The 19255-nt window shown below is 44.0% G+C and overlaps 1 protein-coding gene across 3 annotated transcripts in view; it reads left to right on the top strand.

The window, feature by feature from the left end:
• Positions 1 to 19255, top strand: part of PLCD1 (phospholipase C delta 1) — a 56704-nt gene that overhangs the window by 25135 nt on the left and 12314 nt on the right. For 2 of the 3 annotated variants that reach the window (XM_075492296.1, XM_075492294.1), the window contains exons 3-8: positions 356 to 584; positions 5520 to 5649; positions 9944 to 10247; positions 11373 to 11574; positions 13364 to 13508; positions 14566 to 14715. In XM_075492296.1, coding sequence (XP_075348411.1) covers positions 356 to 584; positions 5520 to 5649; positions 9944 to 10247; positions 11373 to 11574; positions 13364 to 13508; positions 14566 to 14715 — 1160 coding nt within the window. The remainder of the gene's footprint in view (positions 1 to 355; positions 585 to 5519; positions 5650 to 9943; positions 10248 to 11372; positions 11575 to 13363; positions 13509 to 14565; positions 14716 to 19255) is intronic. The other variant, XM_075492297.1, reaches the window with a different exon arrangement.

Here is a 19255-nt window from a genome sequence, read left to right as displayed (position 1 = left end):
CCAGAGATCAAATCAGGGATGCTCCAAGGACTGGAACCAAATTCTTGGCAGTGATTTGTATGTCATAAACATGATATCACAGTATGACATCTAGTGCATATTCTGCTTCTTTGTTAAATAAAGAACATGGGGAAAGAGTTTGGTGGTGGTGTTTTTTTTTTTAATTTCTTGCTCTTTCTGCTCCTTTTGATTTGAGCTTTCTTTAGCAGCAAAGTTTGGGGAAGGGGGGAAAGGGAAGGGAATCCTCCAGAGGTTGCAGGAAAAGGAGAAACAGTAATTTCTTAATATCCCTCACCAAGCAGAGATAAGGCTGACTGATCCCCTGCTGACAGCAGGCTCTGCTTTCTTTCCACAGTCTCCATTGAAGACATTCGGGATGTGAGGTCAGGCCATAAAACAGAAGGTATGGAAAAATACGCCAAGGATGTCCCGGAGTATCGCTGCTTTTCCATCATTTTCAAAGACCAGCGGAAAAACCTGGACCTCATTGCGAGTTCAGAGGATGATGCCAACCACTGGATCTCCGGCCTTGGGAAAATCATAGCCCACAGCAACTCCATGAACCAGAAACAGAAACTCCAACAGTATCCTTTGCCTTATAAAGTGATTAATCACACACAAAGATGCACTTGTCTTTCGTTGTGGGTGGAGATAGTAGACTAACCCCCTTTTTTCCTGTTGGCCCCGGGCACTGAATTTTCTCTCGCACTGATTTTGCACCCGGGCAAACTCCCTGGTTTCCAATGCTTTTTTCCCCTGTTTTACAGTGATACAAGCAAGAGCGGATTCAGGCTTCACATAGCTCCTTAAGCAAAGAATTGCCTCTTTCAGGGAGTTCCAGATAAAATAATCATTATTTTTTGTATTCTTCAGGGGTCTGTTTCACTTGCATTGCAGTAAACTCCAGGACAGGCACTTCTTGGCAAGGCATGAAAAGCCCGTACTGTTTATCATGTTTCTCAGTAATACAAGGCGAGGGAACTGATTCTCCTCTTGTGACTGCCAAATTTACTCTGGGGTACCTCCACTGACTTTAGTGAAATTACTGCTTATTTGCTTCAGCATGGGAGGAAGTTTTGCCCTGAAAGAATTTGCAATTGCTCTAGTGACAATGCAGACATTGGAAAGGAAAAGTAGCAGAGCAGGAAAGGAGCGTGAATTAGTTGTGAAATGGAGAGTGAGTTAGTTATTGGGTGAAATCCTGGCTCTGCTGAATTCACAGGGAATTTTCCCCAGGGCTGCATTTCACTCAATAAGTTGCTTTGTGACCACAGGTCTCACATCCATATATAAAAAGAGAATATCTGTGGGTCCAATTTTTGATGGATTTTCTGCAGTCCTTGTGTATCTGAGGCCCTGACCTCAGACTGAACCTGTTGGCCAATTTCACCCTGATTTGACAGAGCTGCAGCAGTCATAAAATATTAAGTTCCTTTAAGCTTCACAGAGATAGGCATCCAGCTATCAGAGAGGAAACCAGATAGCGCGCTCAGTGAGAGAAGGCTGCGTGAGCTTCATGCCTTGTTCAACATCAAAGCATCTGTGGAGAGGAAAGGAGATGCAAAATCCTCAGCTGGGGAGGATCACAAAGCTGGAGTTTGGGCCTGACCAGGCACCAGGGAGTCTTTCCCTTAGTCAAGGCTTCACTCCATGTGGGTTCACTGCTGGGTAATAATGTACTGATGATGAAGAAGATGGCACATAAATGCTGAGCTTTCATCAGGCTTTACTCTTCTGTGGATTCTCTGAAGTCTAATAAGCACTTGCACAACCATAGTGCTGTTTGTTTAAAGGAATCAGACTCCATTAGTTCTGATGTGCATGGAATGCTGTGTTTATCTCCTGCACCATGAGTGTCTTTTTGGATGTTTTTTCAAGCTCTAGGCTGTGAGGTCATTCCTTAGCAGTGTTATCAGTTGTGTGTCTGTGGTGGTAAGGAGCAGTCCCTAGACAAGTTGAAATCTTGAAACTTCGGCGCTGTTGGAAATGTTGCACCCTGGCAGTTTTCCGTTTAAATGTGAAGGCTCCCCCCACCCCACAGTGTGCAGGGAAAATCTGGGCTACAGAAAGTTGTCCCTGGAGCATGTCAAATAATTGAATATATTGCTGAAAAATTTCCCCATAAGAAGAGACAAGATTGCTAAAGGGGGAAAAATAACAATGACATTTGCAAGGGAAGAAGGCTGTAAATTTCCAGCATGGAAAAGTGCCTCTCTGTCTTTGGAAAGCAGAATCGAAGCTAAATAGGGTGGGTAGGCAAGCCGTATTTCTGGAAGAGTAATTACCATGCAGTGCTGGCTTCCAATCTGGGATTGTCTCAGGCCGTTTAACGTAACCTGGAATTACAGAACAGCATGATTTCTCATTTGAAATTTGATGATGTTTAATTAAAGCCTGGGATTTTAAATTTAGTCTGTCTTCACTGGGTTTGCTTGGCAGCGTGGGCTTACTCAGATCTTCCTTAAACCTCAGAAGTGTTCTCTGCATCTGTGAGCACAGAAGGGGAAGAGTCAGTAGACAAGGAGAAGTGTTGGGTCCCCTGCCTGTCCCCCATGACTGGAGAATTGCCTTGCACTGTATCTTTTCCAGCCTCCAAAACCTTGCAAAGCAAGTAAGGAATGAGAAGGATTTTGAAAACAAGTATTGAAAGCAAAAACCTTGCTAGTTTCAGATGGCATTTGTTCAGTTTATAAGATGATGGAATTGCCTGTGGTAGCAAGGGACTCGACTTAGTGTCTTATGTGTCCTTTCCAGTCCTGTATTCCTACAAAGATAAAACTCCCACATGCTTGATGAGTACTTCTGATGTTCTTAAACATACAGTACTGTTTTATTAAGCCTCAGATTCAACCCTGCAACAAGCTGGCATAGGTTATTTAGCAAATATTGTAGGTATGTGTGCAGTGAAGACATTAGACCAGAAAATACAAGGGACTTTTCATTTGAGTAGTGTGGCACCGTCTGCTTCAACTCTGGGATTTATGTATGAGCTTTTCTTCTGGTTGGAAATCACTTACCAGAAGTTTTGCAGCATTTCTGTTCTGAGCACATTCATGGGATATCTGCCAGATAGTTTCAGTCATCCCTCTCTGGTTTCTAATAGAAAGCTGGTAGCCCTGAAGCTGGCAGATCCTTTAAAAACAAGAGGCAGGAAGCAGGCTCTCTCCGGATGTATACAGGAATGGGAACAGCTTTTTCCTAGTCCACCCAGGCCCAAATAGGCACGTAAGGTGAAAGGAAGACCCACAACCAGGGCTGCAAAACGGTGTTTGTATCAGATGCGAAGAATGTAAATTGAAGTGCTTAATTCATCCAGCTCCTCTAAGCTCTCTCAAACCTGAGGGGATCCAGATGCATGAGGAGTTTGGCTGTTTTGGGGACTGAACACTGCTGTTTGCTGAAACAACAATCAGAGGCCCAGGCTGTCTGTAGTCTCCTTTTTCTCTCTTTGCTGCTTGCCCTTGCAGTGAGAGGGCCCACTGTGTGCCTGTGCTCTTCGTGGGCTCTCTGATTTCCCTCCTACATTGCTCAGCCTCCCTGGGAGGGATATAACAGGAAAGCATCCTCCATCCGCAGGCAGGACCTGGGCTTACTCTTTTGCAGACACATTTACTGCCCCCATATTGCCTTCCAGAGTCAACTTTGGATATGTGCATGACCTGTGGGTTCTCATGATCAGTGGAAATCACTGCAGACTTTTAAAAAAAGGTGTTTTTTTGCAGTGGTTAGAGCAAAAAGAGTCGTTTCTACACACAGTGTTATCCAACCCTGCTGCTCACCTCTGGCCGTGACAGACTGGATTTCCTCTTGGCTCCCTAGAGTTGCATGTTACTCCTGCCTGTTATTTTTAGGGAAGGCTGTGAAGGGGAGCCAAGGTGCGGGGGTTGGGTGTGAATGGGTGGCACTGCCGTTGGCACCATGTTGACGTGCTGAGCAGACGCTCTTTGGAGCAGAACTAGTGGAGGGGGTGTTCTCCACCCTGGGGTGGATGGTGGTGTGCTCTCAGCAGAGCATCCTCTGCGTGTGGGAGCTTCACGACTCGAACTTGGTTTTCTGGGAAGAATCAGTCCAAGCCAGACCCTGGTTCAGGGCCTTGGAGTGTCCTTGGGAGCTGGGGAAATGTAGCCTCTTTTTATTTTGGTTTCTGTGTCTAAAGAAGGGGAATATTAATATTCTCAGGCTAAGATGGATGCGGTGTGAGGTCATTGCTTAGCACCTGCCAAGATTTTTAAAGACAGAAAGTTCAACCTTCTATGAGACAAACAATACTTACAAACAGTTTACACATATCTCCATAGTTCAGAAATATTTGAATGCAGTGGTAGCTGTGGTGAATACTCTGTTTCAGGGTTATGTCCACAGCCCCTAAGGCTGTCAGCTAATGCCCTTTTTTGGGTTATTTTGAAAGGCCCAGTTAAAATGTTATGATGCTATATGCCTCAGCTGGTACTTGCTAATCCTGAGGTTTACTCTGCTTAACATCCAGATTGGGCATTTTTAAAAGATTTTTTTAGAATTAGTTTGAAGCAATGCTTCCTGAGCAAGACATGGAAGGTTACATTTGTGGAGATCAAATGTTACTTTGATCATTTTTCTATTGAAAAATAGGAGAGTTTTATGGATGACCTTTCTTATTGACAATAAAGCAAATTACAGAAAGTCAGTCCTGTGATGCAAAAAGCATGTTTTTTTGTTGTTTAAAGCTGCAAGTTATCTCAACTGTCTAACATTATTTTCCCAAGAGACTGAAAGAACATGGGAGACCCAGTTCAAATTAACTGGCATCACATTAAGAAGCTCATTTTTTATAGTAATTACTCCAGATCTATAGATATACTGAAGTTATTACAAACCAAGCACTTATGAACTATTATCACAGTACGATACAGTAATATATCCTGTGCATTTCACAAGGGGAAGCCAAGACCCACAAAGTTTGGTTTGATTCTGCTCACAACAAAGTTCTTAAGACATATAGGTAGAAATCCCTAAATAAATACGGAAGCTGAAGGTGAGTAAAAAAATTAATATTAATGCTTTTTTTGGAGAATCTCTGTTCAGCATTCACCTTGATATACTGAATATTGATCAAATCTGTAACAATGAGTTTACCAAGCTCCACTTGGGAGCTCTTTTCATCCTTCCTCTATCCCCTTTTAACAGTCTGGAGCAGAATGCACTTTCTGTCATAAAAGAGAAATCAGACTGTTTCTGTCTGTGGCCAGAAACTCCTACAGGGTAAAGAGAGCTGATCCAGTCTTGGCCAGATGGTGAAAAGCTTCTCCCGGGTCACGATCGCTTGTATTACAGTGCATTTTGCTTCTGCCAAAGCACCATTTTGCTCTTTCAGAGCAGAAGGTGAGATGGTGTAAGCTGTTCAGTGGTAGCATGCTGATTTACAGCAGCTGGAGAGGTGGTTCAGAGTCTTTAAAAGAGATTTCTCCCCCGCCACGGGCAGCAGAAGGGTGGTATTTAGGCTAGGCACTGACCTGGAAAGATTTCCTTACATCATCCTGCAGCTGGATTCATACCTGCCTGCGGAAAGCTGATAAAAACAAAGACAACAAGATGAGCTTGAAAGAGCTCAAGAACTTCCTGAAAGAAGTGAACATTGAAGTCGATGACTATCATGCCAAGAAGATTTTCCAGGTAATGAGAGCAAGCAGATAAAGTATTTGCTGTTGGCTGAGGTCAAGCTCTCCCACAGCTTTCAGCTTTGGTTGGAGCCCTAAGATAAAGTGAACTCCTAGCATCTTATCTTGTACCAAGGAAGGACTCTTGGTTTTTGATGCTCAGCAGTTTCCCACTAACAACTGAGTTAGTGGGAATCTGCTGTTAGGCCATCACAATGCTTTTGATGAAGGTCTGTTAAGGTCTTTCTTTACCATTGTTAAGGTCTTTCTTTACCATTGATGCCCAATTTTGCCAGGATTCAGAGAGATGAGATGCAAACATGGATAATGCGAGAAAAAGGGAAAAGCAAAGTTCAAGTGCACTTTGAGTCCCAGGTATTTCAGGAGTTGCCTAAGTCTGGCTGAAATTGGTTTGGTTACAATTGTGAACCCAGATCCTCACCTTCTCAGAGGAGGAGGGTGCCAAGTGACAGCTGTAAACAAAAAGAAAGTGCAAATTAGGAAAAAAACCCCAGATTCATGATAGTTATATAACATTGCACCCACGCCTGGACCAGTCTGGCTGATTTAATAGCCCAAGGCATACTTAATCTGGTCAGGGACATACACTTCTAAATTCTCAAGATTCAGCTTGCTGGCTGAGCCTATCAGAAAATAAGAAAGGGATGAAAATTTCTCAGTTGTTAAGCTTTTGGTTTCTCTCTAAAGAATCCTTCCTGCTGAGGTGAGATAAAACATCTGGATAATTTCCAAACTTCCATCCTGTCCGAAGCAGGATTTGAATTCATGGGTGGGCAGTTTCAGAAATGCTTTTTCTGATCAGCAGTAAACATGTGGGTGGTTTTGGGCACCAGGCAGTAGTTCTTCTGCTCCTTCCTGTAAGCAGATAGCAGGGAAGGTTGGCAAGATCTCACTATGACCTTCCCCCAGAGGAGGTACAAGTTTCCTAATCCTTGCTTTATGGAGGTCTCTCTCTCTCTCTGGTAACTCTGCAAAAACTGGGGGAAGCAGATCTTAAGAATCATCATCAGATCTTAAAGAATTTCAGCTTGTAAAATCTTCCAGATGTACTGCCTGCTGTGGCTGGCATATCCCATGCTTTTTTTCCCTGCTCAAGAAGACCCTGGAAGAATAGCAATAAGGCTGGGATGCCTCTGATTGAGTTAGATGTCTCCAGTGCAGACATCTACATTGGAAGTAGTCACCAACACCTACACTTCCTTTGCAGTCTGTGTAGGTCAAGCCAATAATGGAGACCGGGGTGCAATTCACCTCATCCTAAAGGATACCTCTCTCATACATCAGATGAATCACTTCCTACAACTTCAAACATCAAACATCTGAAAAGACACCCTTTTTTTTTAGAGGTGCAGTCTCCTCTTCATTCAATGAACCTCTTCTGTTATTGCATTAGTTACAAGGGAGCTCAAGGAGTGGAAACTTGATGAAGTTCAATTCTCTTTTTGCTTAAGGACTCCAAGTAATTACTAAACCCTGATTCAACCCATTTAAATGCAGGCAGCTAGTTGAAGTACCCTCATTAGGCATGTAAGTGTTATAAGTTTCCTGTATAGCCACTGGAAAGAGAGGCTCTTCAGACATTAATTCAGATCTCTTGTGGGTTGATTTGCCTCCAGGAAGAATCTGTCTTGCTCCTAAAGCAATTACATTTTCAGTTTACATACTGCTTAAACTTAGATGGACTGAGAGACATTACAGCATATTAAAAGGGTGATCTTTTCTATCCTAGTGAGTTTTTCTTCATTCAGTCACAGGAAGGAAGGGTGATCAAGGATTCAAGAGAGAGCTAGAGGGCATGTTCGCACGTTATTCTTGCTTTTCATCACATAACTCTGGGTCCACATCTAAGTTTTAGACACACCTGAGTAAGACATATGCAATGCAACCAGAAACTGTGCAAAGCTCCTCTAATTGCTCACTTCATTTCAATGTGAATATTCATTCTGGTGCATCAGAAAGGTTCTGACTTTTTCTAGCAGACCAAGGTTCATTCAGGACTCATGGTTCATGATCCATACAAGTGAGGTAAAACACAGTATTTTGGGTTGAGATTCTCTTTCTAATTTGGAGCTCTTGTAGCCCAAGCAGAATGAGCTCACTTTTATACTGTGCATCTGATCTGTCCTGAAATATGACTTTGATGCCAATGCTATTGTCCTATTTCCATCACAACCTTTAATGGCTACTAATGAAGGAAATTCCCATGGCACATCAGTTATAATGCCAGTTTTCTAGAAGTAATATGTAATTTCCCCTGTTGTGTCTTAAAGAAAAGAACGTCTGTCATTCACAGCATCCCTGCAGTCTCCACCAGTTGGTTTCCCTCTTTATATTCCTTTTTCAGTTGCTAAGCATCATGATCAGCTTAGCTTGTGAGATCTGCCAAAGCCATAGCACAGGATCATACAGACATGGAAGGCAGCAAGGAAAAGACAGTTCCTGGACTGCTTAAACTTAATTTGAAGGTGTCTGTAGTACTGAGCATTTCACAGGTTGTCCCATCCCTGAAATGAGGCCATAGCTTCTACCCAGCAGATTCTGAAGTCAGGACAAGTTGAACTTTTTGCTATTGGTTCAGTTTGTGAAATGCTGTGCATCATGATAATTTTGTTTGGGTTTATACGTGCACCATAAACAGGTAGTGGAGGACTCCGGTGGAGGATTTGCAGGGGATGAAAGTCCCTCATTATCATCTTGCTTGGGGCACTGCCAAAGCCATCGTGGCCATCACTGAGATCATTAGCAGAGTTAGCTTGAGATTAGTATGATGACTGGTTAAACTGAGACATGCATTTTGGTCATAAAACCCAGGACAATAGCTCTATCAGTCATAAGAGATCAGAGATGGAAAGCAGTTTAATTCCTCTGGTTTGACAAGTTACCATCTGTCAGCTAAGTCATAGTAACTGATAGAACTTGTCCATAGCAAGGGTGAAATGAAATGCACCACAACCTCCTCTGAATGGCCTGGAGCACACTTTCCATTTCAAGTTCAGGCCTGAAGAAGAGAAGTTTTTAGGCCAAAGACTAAGTAAGGCAAGCCATGTCCTGCTGGGGTTTTGGCATCCATGCCAAAAAGGAGATTTTTCAGACTTACCTGAAATGTAAGATGTGAGTGGGCTTTATGAGATGAGGACACCACTGTTAAGGGTCTGTTTGCTTGCTTTAGATATTAAGAGAGAGGGAAACATCATAATAACAAGGCATTAACTGGAAGTGGGTTGATTGCTGAAATTTGCAGGGAAAAACACTTGGAAGTGGTATAATGCTCCTGCCATAAGTGATTCCTCTGAGATATGCTCTTGCTTTCCATTGCAGCTTGTTTTGCTCAGCCCTTATTTAATGCAGAGGTTTACATCCCAGAGATGACTGAAAAATCGTTGCTCACCTCTCCATGAAGAATTCTGCAGGGAACAAACAAACAACAAAATTAATATCAGGATTTTGCACAGAAAAATTGTAATTTCTGATAACAAATTGAACCTGGGAATATTTTAAATAAACTGGAAATATTTCTTGTTGGAAGAGCTGTTGTCCTTCATGGAGACACTAACTTGTGTATCTTAAATTCCTAATCTTTCATGGTCAGTCAAGTCCTTGACTGTGGTGCTCTCAGACCTGTTATCTAGTAGAGAAGTTCAAACCACAGAGGAACATGGGGGCATGAAGAATTTTAATTACAGCTTATTGAGAAGCTGATATCTGATTTGTAATTTTGTGGAGATTTTGTTACTTGGTGGCTTTTGAATGAGAATGGAAAAGTTCCATGGAAAGAGGGATTTTTTCATACCTAAACATGCACATGTTTAGCAGGATTTTTTTTACAGTCAGTTTTGGTGCCATCTTTGCAACCAGCCCTACTACTAGACTTGACAGTCTCTTGAGGCCTGAGCTCAAACCCACTAAGGTCAAGGGGAAGGCCCTTTCCACTTTACTTACTGGATTTTAGGCCACGGTCTATAACAATAGTTTAAGATTCATTGAGTTAATTGTTTCCCTATATTCCTCCACCTCTTGAGATGAAGAGGTACATTTTCCTTGAGCCTTGATTTGTACCTAGATTGTCAGAAGCTGTCCTTTTAACTTATGGTTTGCATAGTACGTAGTGCAGTGAAGCTCAAGGCCATGCCTACTGCTTTTCAGCACACTGATAATATGAGTAAATAATAATAATTGTAACTGTTATATGACTGTTGGCCTTGTCAATGAGAACCATTGTCATTGACAAAGTGCTTCTCATTCACTGGCCAGTAACTGTTTCCAATTATTTTGTGTTCTGCGTTGTGTAGCCCTGGTGCAGATTACGGCTGGCATATGCCAGAAGGAAAGAAGGTTTTCACTCCTTCTCCCCTCTACGTTTACAGCACTGTGACAAGTCCAAAACAGAGGCTCTGGAGGATGATGAGATAGAGGAATTTTACAAGATACTGACAGAGAGGAAGGAAATAGACAAGATCTTCCAAAAGTACTCAGATGCAGAAGGGTTCATGTCCTGCCAGAACCTGGTGAGGTTCCTCTATGAAACACAGCAAGAAGAAGATGCTGTTGTTGCTGCCCCTGCCTTAATTCAGAGATATGAGCCCAATGAAAGAGGTAGGTTGGAAACCCTGGCTGGTTTCGTTCAAAATCTTGCTTTCTTGATGAACTATGAAGTGCTCTGCTGTTGCTTTCTTCTATAGCCACGTGTGTCATTTTCTCCTTGCAGCTGCTTCTAAAACACCAGTCTTCTAGGGGAACATTAGCAGCTCTTAGAGAGCAGGGCACAGGAGAGCCTGGGAAATATTTCTCTTCAGTTTTGGCTTGGGTACACCGAGCAGCTGGAGAGGGGTGGATATGGAGTTGGCTAGAAGGTGATGAAATTCCTGTGGGGAAGGCTCTGATAGCTTATTCAAATGACAAGCCCTCAAATGGTTTTGCAAGGTTAAGAATGTGGCAATATTTCTGTTCTCCAGAAGCAGGAATGGAGGCAAATCTTTTTTTAATGTGGGCACCTGAAAAGCCATTGGGTGATGAAATCTCTGAACAGAGGGCCAAGAAGGTGACAGCTGTTTAGCACAGCAATCACAGAACTGTCTTTCTGCTCAGAAATTAAGTGAATCACCAGTCTGGAGCACCTTGGAGGACATATTCAAGAAGCGAACATAGAATCATAGGCTGTTTTTGCACTGTCCTAGTATACCTTCAGGAGAGGGACAATGCTTTGCAGATGTCAGACTTGGGGATTAGACTGAGATCTAGCTTAGTCCCTCAAGATGGGGGGACCCCAGTTTCTCCCCAAAGTTGGATTATTTTGCATTTACTCTTTGCAAATCATGTATTAATTGGGTAATCTAGACAGGATTTATCTGGCTATTTTTAGACATCTGACAATTTCTCTGTGTTGGCATGAAGGAAGCTTCAATTACTCAAATGGAAATTTTTATACTGTAGATCTCTAGAGACAAGTGAGGTAAGTGCTGTCTTTGACACTTTTTAGGTGTTATCAAGGACAGTGTGTCATAAAAAGCCATGCTTGTGATGGGGTTTTAAAGGCATTTTCAGGCAGATGAAGCTGTCATCATCTTCTGAACAGCATCAATATCTTTACTATTAGCTGAATGCCTAGGGAGCATGTTTTGCCTTTGAGATCCTCTGGAGATCAGCAGGCATCATAGCAAAGGTGATGGCACAACCTGGTGGTGTCAGCTTTTATAGGGTTTCTGTCTTTTTATCTGGCAGCCAAGAGGGGTAATGCCATGACCAAAGATGGTTTCCTGATGTACCTGCTATCCGATGATGGGAATATATTCAACTCCTCCCACCGTAAAGTTTACCAGGACATGACTCAACCTCTCAGTCACTACTTGGTGTCATCCTCACACAATACCTATCTTATGGAAGACCAGCTCACAGGTCCAAGCAGCACAGAAGCCTATATCAGGTAATGTATGTATGTGTGTGTTTGTGTGTGTGTGTGAGGGGTTGACCTCTTTCTTACAGAAGACATAAGGTGCATCTATACTGCTAGAAGCAAGAGGACCAAGAAGCAGTCTCCCACCCCGAGACCAGGTAATGTGAACTGGCCCATGTTCTTGTCAGGGTGAGCTGTTTCTAAACCAGTTGGCCATGCTTTTCGTAGCACTTTGACCTGGGTCTCTTCTGGGCCCCAGGTGGTGTCCACCTAACTGTAAGATGTATAATTACTACATTTGGGAGCACTTTAAAGTATCTGCAATCATGTGGAGGCTGGATTGCAGCCCTCTAGCATGGTGTTTTCAAAGCATGATGCTGAGGGGATCTGTTGCATGCTTCAGAATATGGCATGAGATCATTTGTGTAAGGGACTTGTAGGGTGCAAAGATTTCTGGGGCAGAGCTGCAGGACTGTGTAGGGACTGGAAGGAGCCAAAATGTTGCATGCTGTCATGATGTTTATGATCTGTACTGCCTTTTGGGAGTAGCTCCTGGCATGGTCTATCCCTAGAACCATGCTGGAGTTTATTTTGGAGAGAGCTAGTTGGAGTGGTACAAAAAAAGATGTGGGATGTGAGCTAATGGAGCAGTGTGGGTGATCAGGAAATTTATGCCTGGTCCCTCTTTAGCAGCTTAGATGCTCACACAGCGTCCCTGGACAGAACATTAGGTGTTGCCTATTTCTGCCTTTAACAACGACTGCTGTCTGACATCTCATGGCCAGATGTTTGCAGTGGCCTTTACTAACTTGCACAACCACCTTACATTACTTCTGCTATGACCTGTACTTTTATCAAGTGAGACAATGTTTCCTTATAAGCAAGCCAATGAATGCAATTCTGTCTTTATTACTTACCTGATTCTTGCGGAACAATGGCTGTCTAGAATCACAAGCTCAAAAGACTAGAGAGTGAAATCTGGCACAAGTTGCTTTTCAGTAGCTGTTTTAATTCCTCTTACAGTATCTTAAAATTACAGAATTATGTTTTGGTTGTTAAAAAAAAATAAAAAAATCCCATGATTCTTATTGCAATGAGTTAAAGGAGTTGTGTTATCTGAAATGTATAGGGAATTACTGTAAAAGAGACAAGATCACCTCCTAGACAGATAAGTCTGTATAGGGGGAACCTACATTTGAAAGTAAATTAAAATGAAAGTGTGGATATGTAAAGGCGGGAATTTCAAGTGGAAATTCAGTCTGTAGACTCAGTTTTGGAAACTGTCCCTCAGCAGTCTCCCCAGCTATGGTGGAGTTCCCACAGCTCCCTCCCTGACAGCTCTGAGGATTCAGCTCTCATGTCTTATCAGATCTAGATGAAGTCATATCATCCAGGCTTCGTGAGCTGGCTTCTAAGGCTGACTGTCTTACTATCTTTCTTCCTGTGCAGCCACTCTTGATTTTCTCTTCTCTTCACCGTCTTTGGGAAAAGACTTGGGACACAGTAATGAGTGTCCTTTCTCATCTGGCACTCACTATGTCTTCTTCTTTGGATAATTCTTACCTTGGACTTTCACTACCTCCTTTCTGAGATCCCACTATGCTTTCCTTGATCAACCTGGAGCTTTCTTTGCTGACTCTGAGCTCTCATGATCCCATCCTTTCTCCATCTGCTTTCCTGTTTTTCCAAGTTCCTCTTTTCTCCTGTGCTCCCTAAACTTCCCATCAGCCTTCCCAGGCAATACCTGTGCCTGATGCACCCTTATTTTGAGATGGAGCAGGAGGTTTAGAACCCAACCAGGTCCCTTCTTTGTTTCCAGAGCCCTCACCAAAGGCTGCCGCTGTGTGGAACTGGATTGCTGGGATGGCCCTAACTCGGAGCCCATCATTTATCATGGCTACACTCTCACCTCCAAGATCCTCTTCAGCGATGTCATTAAGGCCATCAAGAACTATGCTTTCAAAGTAAGGACAAAGGACCCTCTAAGATTTGTCATATTGCACAATCCAAGACTGATAATAGGTCTCTGCCCTCCCAGCAGAGAGCATAAACAATGAAGGCTTCACCTTAGCATTTCTCATGGGTACAAGATGTGTCCTTCTGTCTGGGCATCCATGTTCTGCTTCCTGCAGAGATCCATTCCTGGGAGTTTCTGGACAGGCAGAGCACTATCTGAGGATGAGTTTGAATCTATACCAGCACAACTGCATCCTGGACCCCACTGCAATGAAAATGCCCAATATATTGAGCATACCTGGTGGGAAACACAAACAAGCCCATGATTTGTGTGGCTTTGATGCCTCAATGTCCATTCCTAGTTTAGAGGAACCCATGTGTGTGTATTTTGGAGGGACTGATGCGAAGGACTGCTTCTACTCTGCTTTAAAAGGAATGAGCAGGTCTGGAGTCTTGTATGGCAATGCTGGGCCAGCAGCCTTTAAAAAACCTTGGGTCTGTCCAGACTCACTGGGCTTTCTGCTATTTTCCTTCAGTGCACTTGAGAGCTAGTATCAAGTTTCCTTTGGGATATAAAGCAGTGACAATGACAATGTCTTCAGCACACAAAATGTCTAGGGGGGCCACAGGGAACCAGATCAGGCCTATGCACGAATGGAGGAAGGATTTATGTCATCTAAGGATTTGAGCAAACCCAGTAATTTCAAAGCCTCCCTTCCCAGTTCTTCCTCTGAGGTAGGAAGGTGCTCTGATCCACAGTGCAAGTGGAGAATGGTGACACAGGGAGCTTCATCAAAGTGCCCCAGCAAGTCTGTGGGAGGCATCCTGACCCAGGCTGGTGCCCCGTCCTTTGGATCATCATCTCTGGAAGGCATCAGCAGAGGTCTGAGTAGCTATTGCACAATTAAATTTGTCCGCTTTTAACAAATGCTCATTTTAGCAGAATACTAGACTACTGTTGACACACTCATTTCCAGAGAAAACAGCACTAGGGTTTATATCAATTGCTATAGACTGGTGAAATTGCAGAGTTCACTGATGACGTATGTTGCTGTCTTGTTCTAGACCTCACCATACCCTGTCATCATCTCCCTGGAGAACCACTGCAGTGTTGACCAGCAGAAGGTCATGGCTCAGCACATGACGACGATCCTGCAGGACATGCTCTTGGTTGCCCCAGTCGATGGAAACAAATCCCAGTTCCCCTCCCCAGAGGTAAGCAAGGCCACTCTAGCACTTTCTGCCTTCTAAGGGTGGGACAAGAGAGAGATCTCTCTTCTTGTGCCAAGTAGTGGACAATATGCTTGACGGCTGGTGGGAACTGCACTTGCTGAGGAACAGAGATCGTCTGTGGGCAGTGGTGGAATAAGGAATACGAATATCTAGAAGTAGCCTGTGCACATCAAGCACAAAAAGCCCTGTTGCTCCTTGTTTGTTTTCTAAGGTCTCAGAGGAGACATCCCTGCAGGACTGAGGACATTCCTGGTCCATTTACCAAGGCCAGGGAATGTCCTTCATCCTATGAGGAGGTTGATTTTCTGGCTTGTCCCAGAGGAGCTGAATCCTGAGGGTCTGTCTTGTGTCTGCTCCCCACAACCCAAAGCTGAATATGACCTTCTTCAGGCTAATCCTCTGAAGCACTGTTAGGTTGCTGCACATGCAGGGGAGATTAGCACCACAAGGAGTGACTACAAGGTGTCTCTGTGTTTTTAATCCAGCAAGACTGGACACTGCCTGGTTTCACGGTAGCTGAGATGTTTTGCTCTGTGCTGAGGGATGTAGCATATGTTCCCCTCCTCCTTTAATGCCTTGGGTGCTCTGCTGTGGAGATCCAGACTGCTGATTAGGAAGCGATGAGGGCTGGAAGGACAGCTGTGATTGCTTGCCCCTCAAAACTCAAGTGGGAAACCAGTACAGGTAGCCTAAAACTGTATCAAGCACGAAGTGTCCTCCCACTGCGAATGGCCTGGGGTGGTGGGGATGGACATGTGCATGGAGGACAAGGGGAGGCAGGAAGCTGCATAGAGATACCCCTTTGATTCCCATGGATCAGGGCAGCCGTGAAGCTGGGAGCTGAGCTCGGATCCTGCAGGTAGAAGGAGATACGCAGCCCTCAACAGTGGACCGCCACTATAAAATCATTAGCTGACAATTAAAAAAAATTGGAAATGGAATCTTGATATGAAAAAAAAAATTGTTTCTAAAACAGGAGCCAAAATGAAACATTAATCTGTTTCCACCCTTTGGGTTTATGTTTTCTTTCTTTCTTTTCTGTTAAGCACTTTGCAGAAACAGACTTCTGTGTGGATAGCTGCAGTCCCCTTTAAATTGCATTTATTTGCTAAAGAAATCATTTGCCAAAAATTGGATGAGCATGCCTAGCCAGAGCTGGAAGGAGTTTGTGGGTGGGATAAAGCTGGCAGTCAGCAGGGGAGAAAGGAGAGGAAAATGATCTACCCAAAATATCTTCTATATTTGTTCTCCCTCTCCCTTTTTCTCTTTTCCCTTTCTGATTTTCCCCTTTTGTTTGGGAGCGTCATGCCTCACTTGATACAATGCCTAGCACAGAGGGAAGCTGATCTGGGTTGGTCCCTAGGGACCAGTGCAATAAATTAGGATGAATAATAATTTTTAATGCTGCTGCTTCAGCAGGACCTTTGCACTGGCACAGACAAGGTGCCTCCATTTAAGAAGTGACTCTCCCAGGGTGAGGATACACCCAGCATGGCGACAGGTCTCTGCAGGCTGTTACTGAGTTGGAAAAATCGAAGTCTTCAGTGTCACCTCCTGGCTTGCTATTTATCCCCAGTGCAAGATCAGGAAAGCTGCTGATGGCTTTTCAAAACTGTCTTGTGACCAGAGGAATGATATGAAGAAAGAAAGGAGAAACACCAGGGAAAGAAATGTGTGATGTGAGTGAAAGGGAATGACCCCAGCTTCCCAAAGATGTTTTTCCCATTCCTGTGCTCATCTAACCTCCTGCTCTGATTGCCCAGATGGACACATGGCCCCAGCTGGAACAAAATGGCCCAGATCTACTTTAGTGAATGGATTTGGGCTGATATGCTCCATTGGAGGGACTGATCCTTAGTTTAAAGGGAGAAAAATTGCCAATGTAGCAAAACCTATCCTTTTCCCTCTGGTACTTTTCCTCTGCCTTCCTGCTGTGTGAACTAGGAGAGTGCAAAGGACTGAACTGCTGTTATTTTTGGTGGAAAATTCATTGAAGCTGAAACATTAAGGAAAGAAAAAACAAACCAGAAACCTCTTGGATTTTCCACTTCCTTGTGAAGCTGGCATGGGGAAGCCCAGGATGACGTACTATTTTTTATATTAGAAAAAGGGTGGGATCTGTTACTGGGAAGAGGGCTGAAAGTCTGTAAATAAAAACAGGTGGAAAATTGCTGCAGCTCACGTTAGCAGGGCAGTGTCAGTAATTCAAGGAAGATCAACACAGTTTGCATTCACGATAACGATTCACACCACAGCCCAGGGCAGGCTCCAGTCAGGAACAGTGTTGGACCACACAGAGCATCTAAATATCTCCCTCAAGCTGCTGTCTTTAGGTTCCAATAGTAAATTAAAGGCCTATAGGATGAAAGGCCAAAAGCCACACAAAAGCTCCAGGCAGTACTAGGGTTGTAGGGAAGAGCTGCTCCAGTCTCTGCTGCTGATTGCTTGTTGCAGGCCCTTCTGCCCCATCCCTGATGTGCACAGGGGTCTGCCAGGTTCCCTTCCCCCTGTCCCTGCATCCCAGCTAGAAATGCTGCAAAAACCCAGCTCTGGAACAAGACTAAAACATCTGCCAACAGTGCATGCAACTATTCAGCTATTCAGCATATTGGGCATATCTGAAACCCCTCCAACTCTTTGTTGCTGGACTTCCTTGTTTACAGCGACAGTGGCTTTGGGTTTAACAGACCTGTCTTGGTAGGTGGCCCTTAGGACCATGAGCCCCCCAGTTGGGAGCCCCAGTGCAGTGGCAGAGGCCTCTGCCATCCTGCACCTCCTCTGTCCCACCAGCTGTCCCATCAGTTACATCCATTCCTGTGTTCAGTGCTCCCATTCAACATCACTTTGAGCCATGCAGCTCAGGAATCACTTCCAGTGTAGCAGTGGCAATGCAGGGCTCAGCACAACTGATCGGAGTAGCAGGATGGCTGACCTGCTCTACTCTGTGCTCACAGCAAGGCAGCAAACACCTCTAGATTTGGCTCAGCTAAGTCCAGACTAGGTTCAGTCGCAGGTCTCTAAATCAGCAGTGGGCCCCCGGGAGCCGTCTGCCTGGGAGGGTTACTTTTGCACCATACGCTCAAGGCTTCAAGTCCCTCTGCCTTACACCTAACTCCACAGCTATGCCTTTCTCCAAGGTTAGCCCAGCTTGTGTTAGCCTTGTCTGCAGTGCATCTTCTTGGCTGAAGTTCTTAAGCTGAGTTTCCCTCAAATCTCTCAAAACCTCCTTTGATAATATGTTTCTTCCCCTTTTTCTGGAGATTCTCTTCTTCCTCTGGTGCCACTCATTGTTAAACCCTGCAACACTTCAGTTTACAATTAGGCTGAAAGATATACACAGATGGAAATGTGATATCAATTAGTGCATCTGATCTGCACATCTCCTTATGAATGTGAACATGTTAATCCTCACAGCTTCTCAGAAATCTGGGGAGATGGATATCTTCATCCTGAGAGTGGGATGTAAGGTGGAAGTGCTCAGACCCTGTATATCCTTGTACGTGAGCACTTTGGCTCCTTTTGAGAAGTAGTTAATACAACCAGGGGAGCTGGAGGTGTGGTCCACCTCCTTGTCAGTGTTTGTCTTAAATAGACAAGAAGAATCACACCCTGGGAATGTTTAGTTCTCTCTGTTGACTCTAAAGGAGGTGTTGAAGGCACAGAAAGTTTGATGAGGTGGATTACTTTACAAATCTTCCACTCCCGCTGAGATGAAAACTGGACATCAGACCTTGCCATGGCTTTCAGGTTGCTAATAGGGGCAAGAAACTTTCAGGTATGATAAACACGTGTATGCAGATCTTTTAACATCCTCTGCTCTTTACAGCTTTGCTCCTTCTGACAAAATCAGCAGTGCTTTCATTTAAGATGGTTGCTGTGTCTCAGTTCACAGACTCGCAGAGCTAAGCTTGTTCAGCATGCAGTAGAAAAGGTGGAAGAGCAGGGGAGCTCCACTTGTGGAAAACTAAGGCAATGTGATTTACAGGGCACGTGAGGAAGGGAAAGAGTTGCATCTGTTCCAGCAGGCACTGTACTATATGTTCTCAGTAGAGTCCAGTGTCCTTGTAGCCTTTCCAATTTTCTTAGGTTGTATTCAACCTTGGGCTTGCCACAGGCAGTTGGAATAGCTTTATGGTCTACTTGGAGAATATTTATTGAGTATTTCAGCTAATGCTTCTTCCTAAGACAAGGGATCTGCTCAACAGAGCTGAACTGATGAGCTGAGTGTCTTTCGCCTCAGGCTAGAAATACTTAGTATCACATGAAGGGGAACCAAGAGAGATGGAATAAGTGCATGTGTGCGTTTGTGTCTGTTTGCATCAGCTTATTTAAAACCTTGTTAAAGAAGATAAGCACTCAAATTTTGGACTTTGCTTCCTAGCACCCATATTAAATGAAGGAAGACAATGTTTGGGACTGGCAGCTTCTGCAGGGTTGATTCAGTGCCATGCTACTATAGAACAGTACCTTCTGCAGAAAATGGAGGTGAAAATGCTCTGTTTTGGGGTGAATCTCACCCTCA

Source organism: Mycteria americana, chromosome 2 (genome assembly GCF_035582795.1).
Source record: "Mycteria americana isolate JAX WOST 10 ecotype Jacksonville Zoo and Gardens chromosome 2, USCA_MyAme_1.0, whole genome shotgun sequence".
In the NCBI taxonomy this organism is placed as follows: Eukaryota; Metazoa; Chordata; class Aves; order Ciconiiformes; family Ciconiidae; genus Mycteria; species Mycteria americana.
This window is presented reverse-complemented; position numbering and strand designations above follow the sequence as displayed.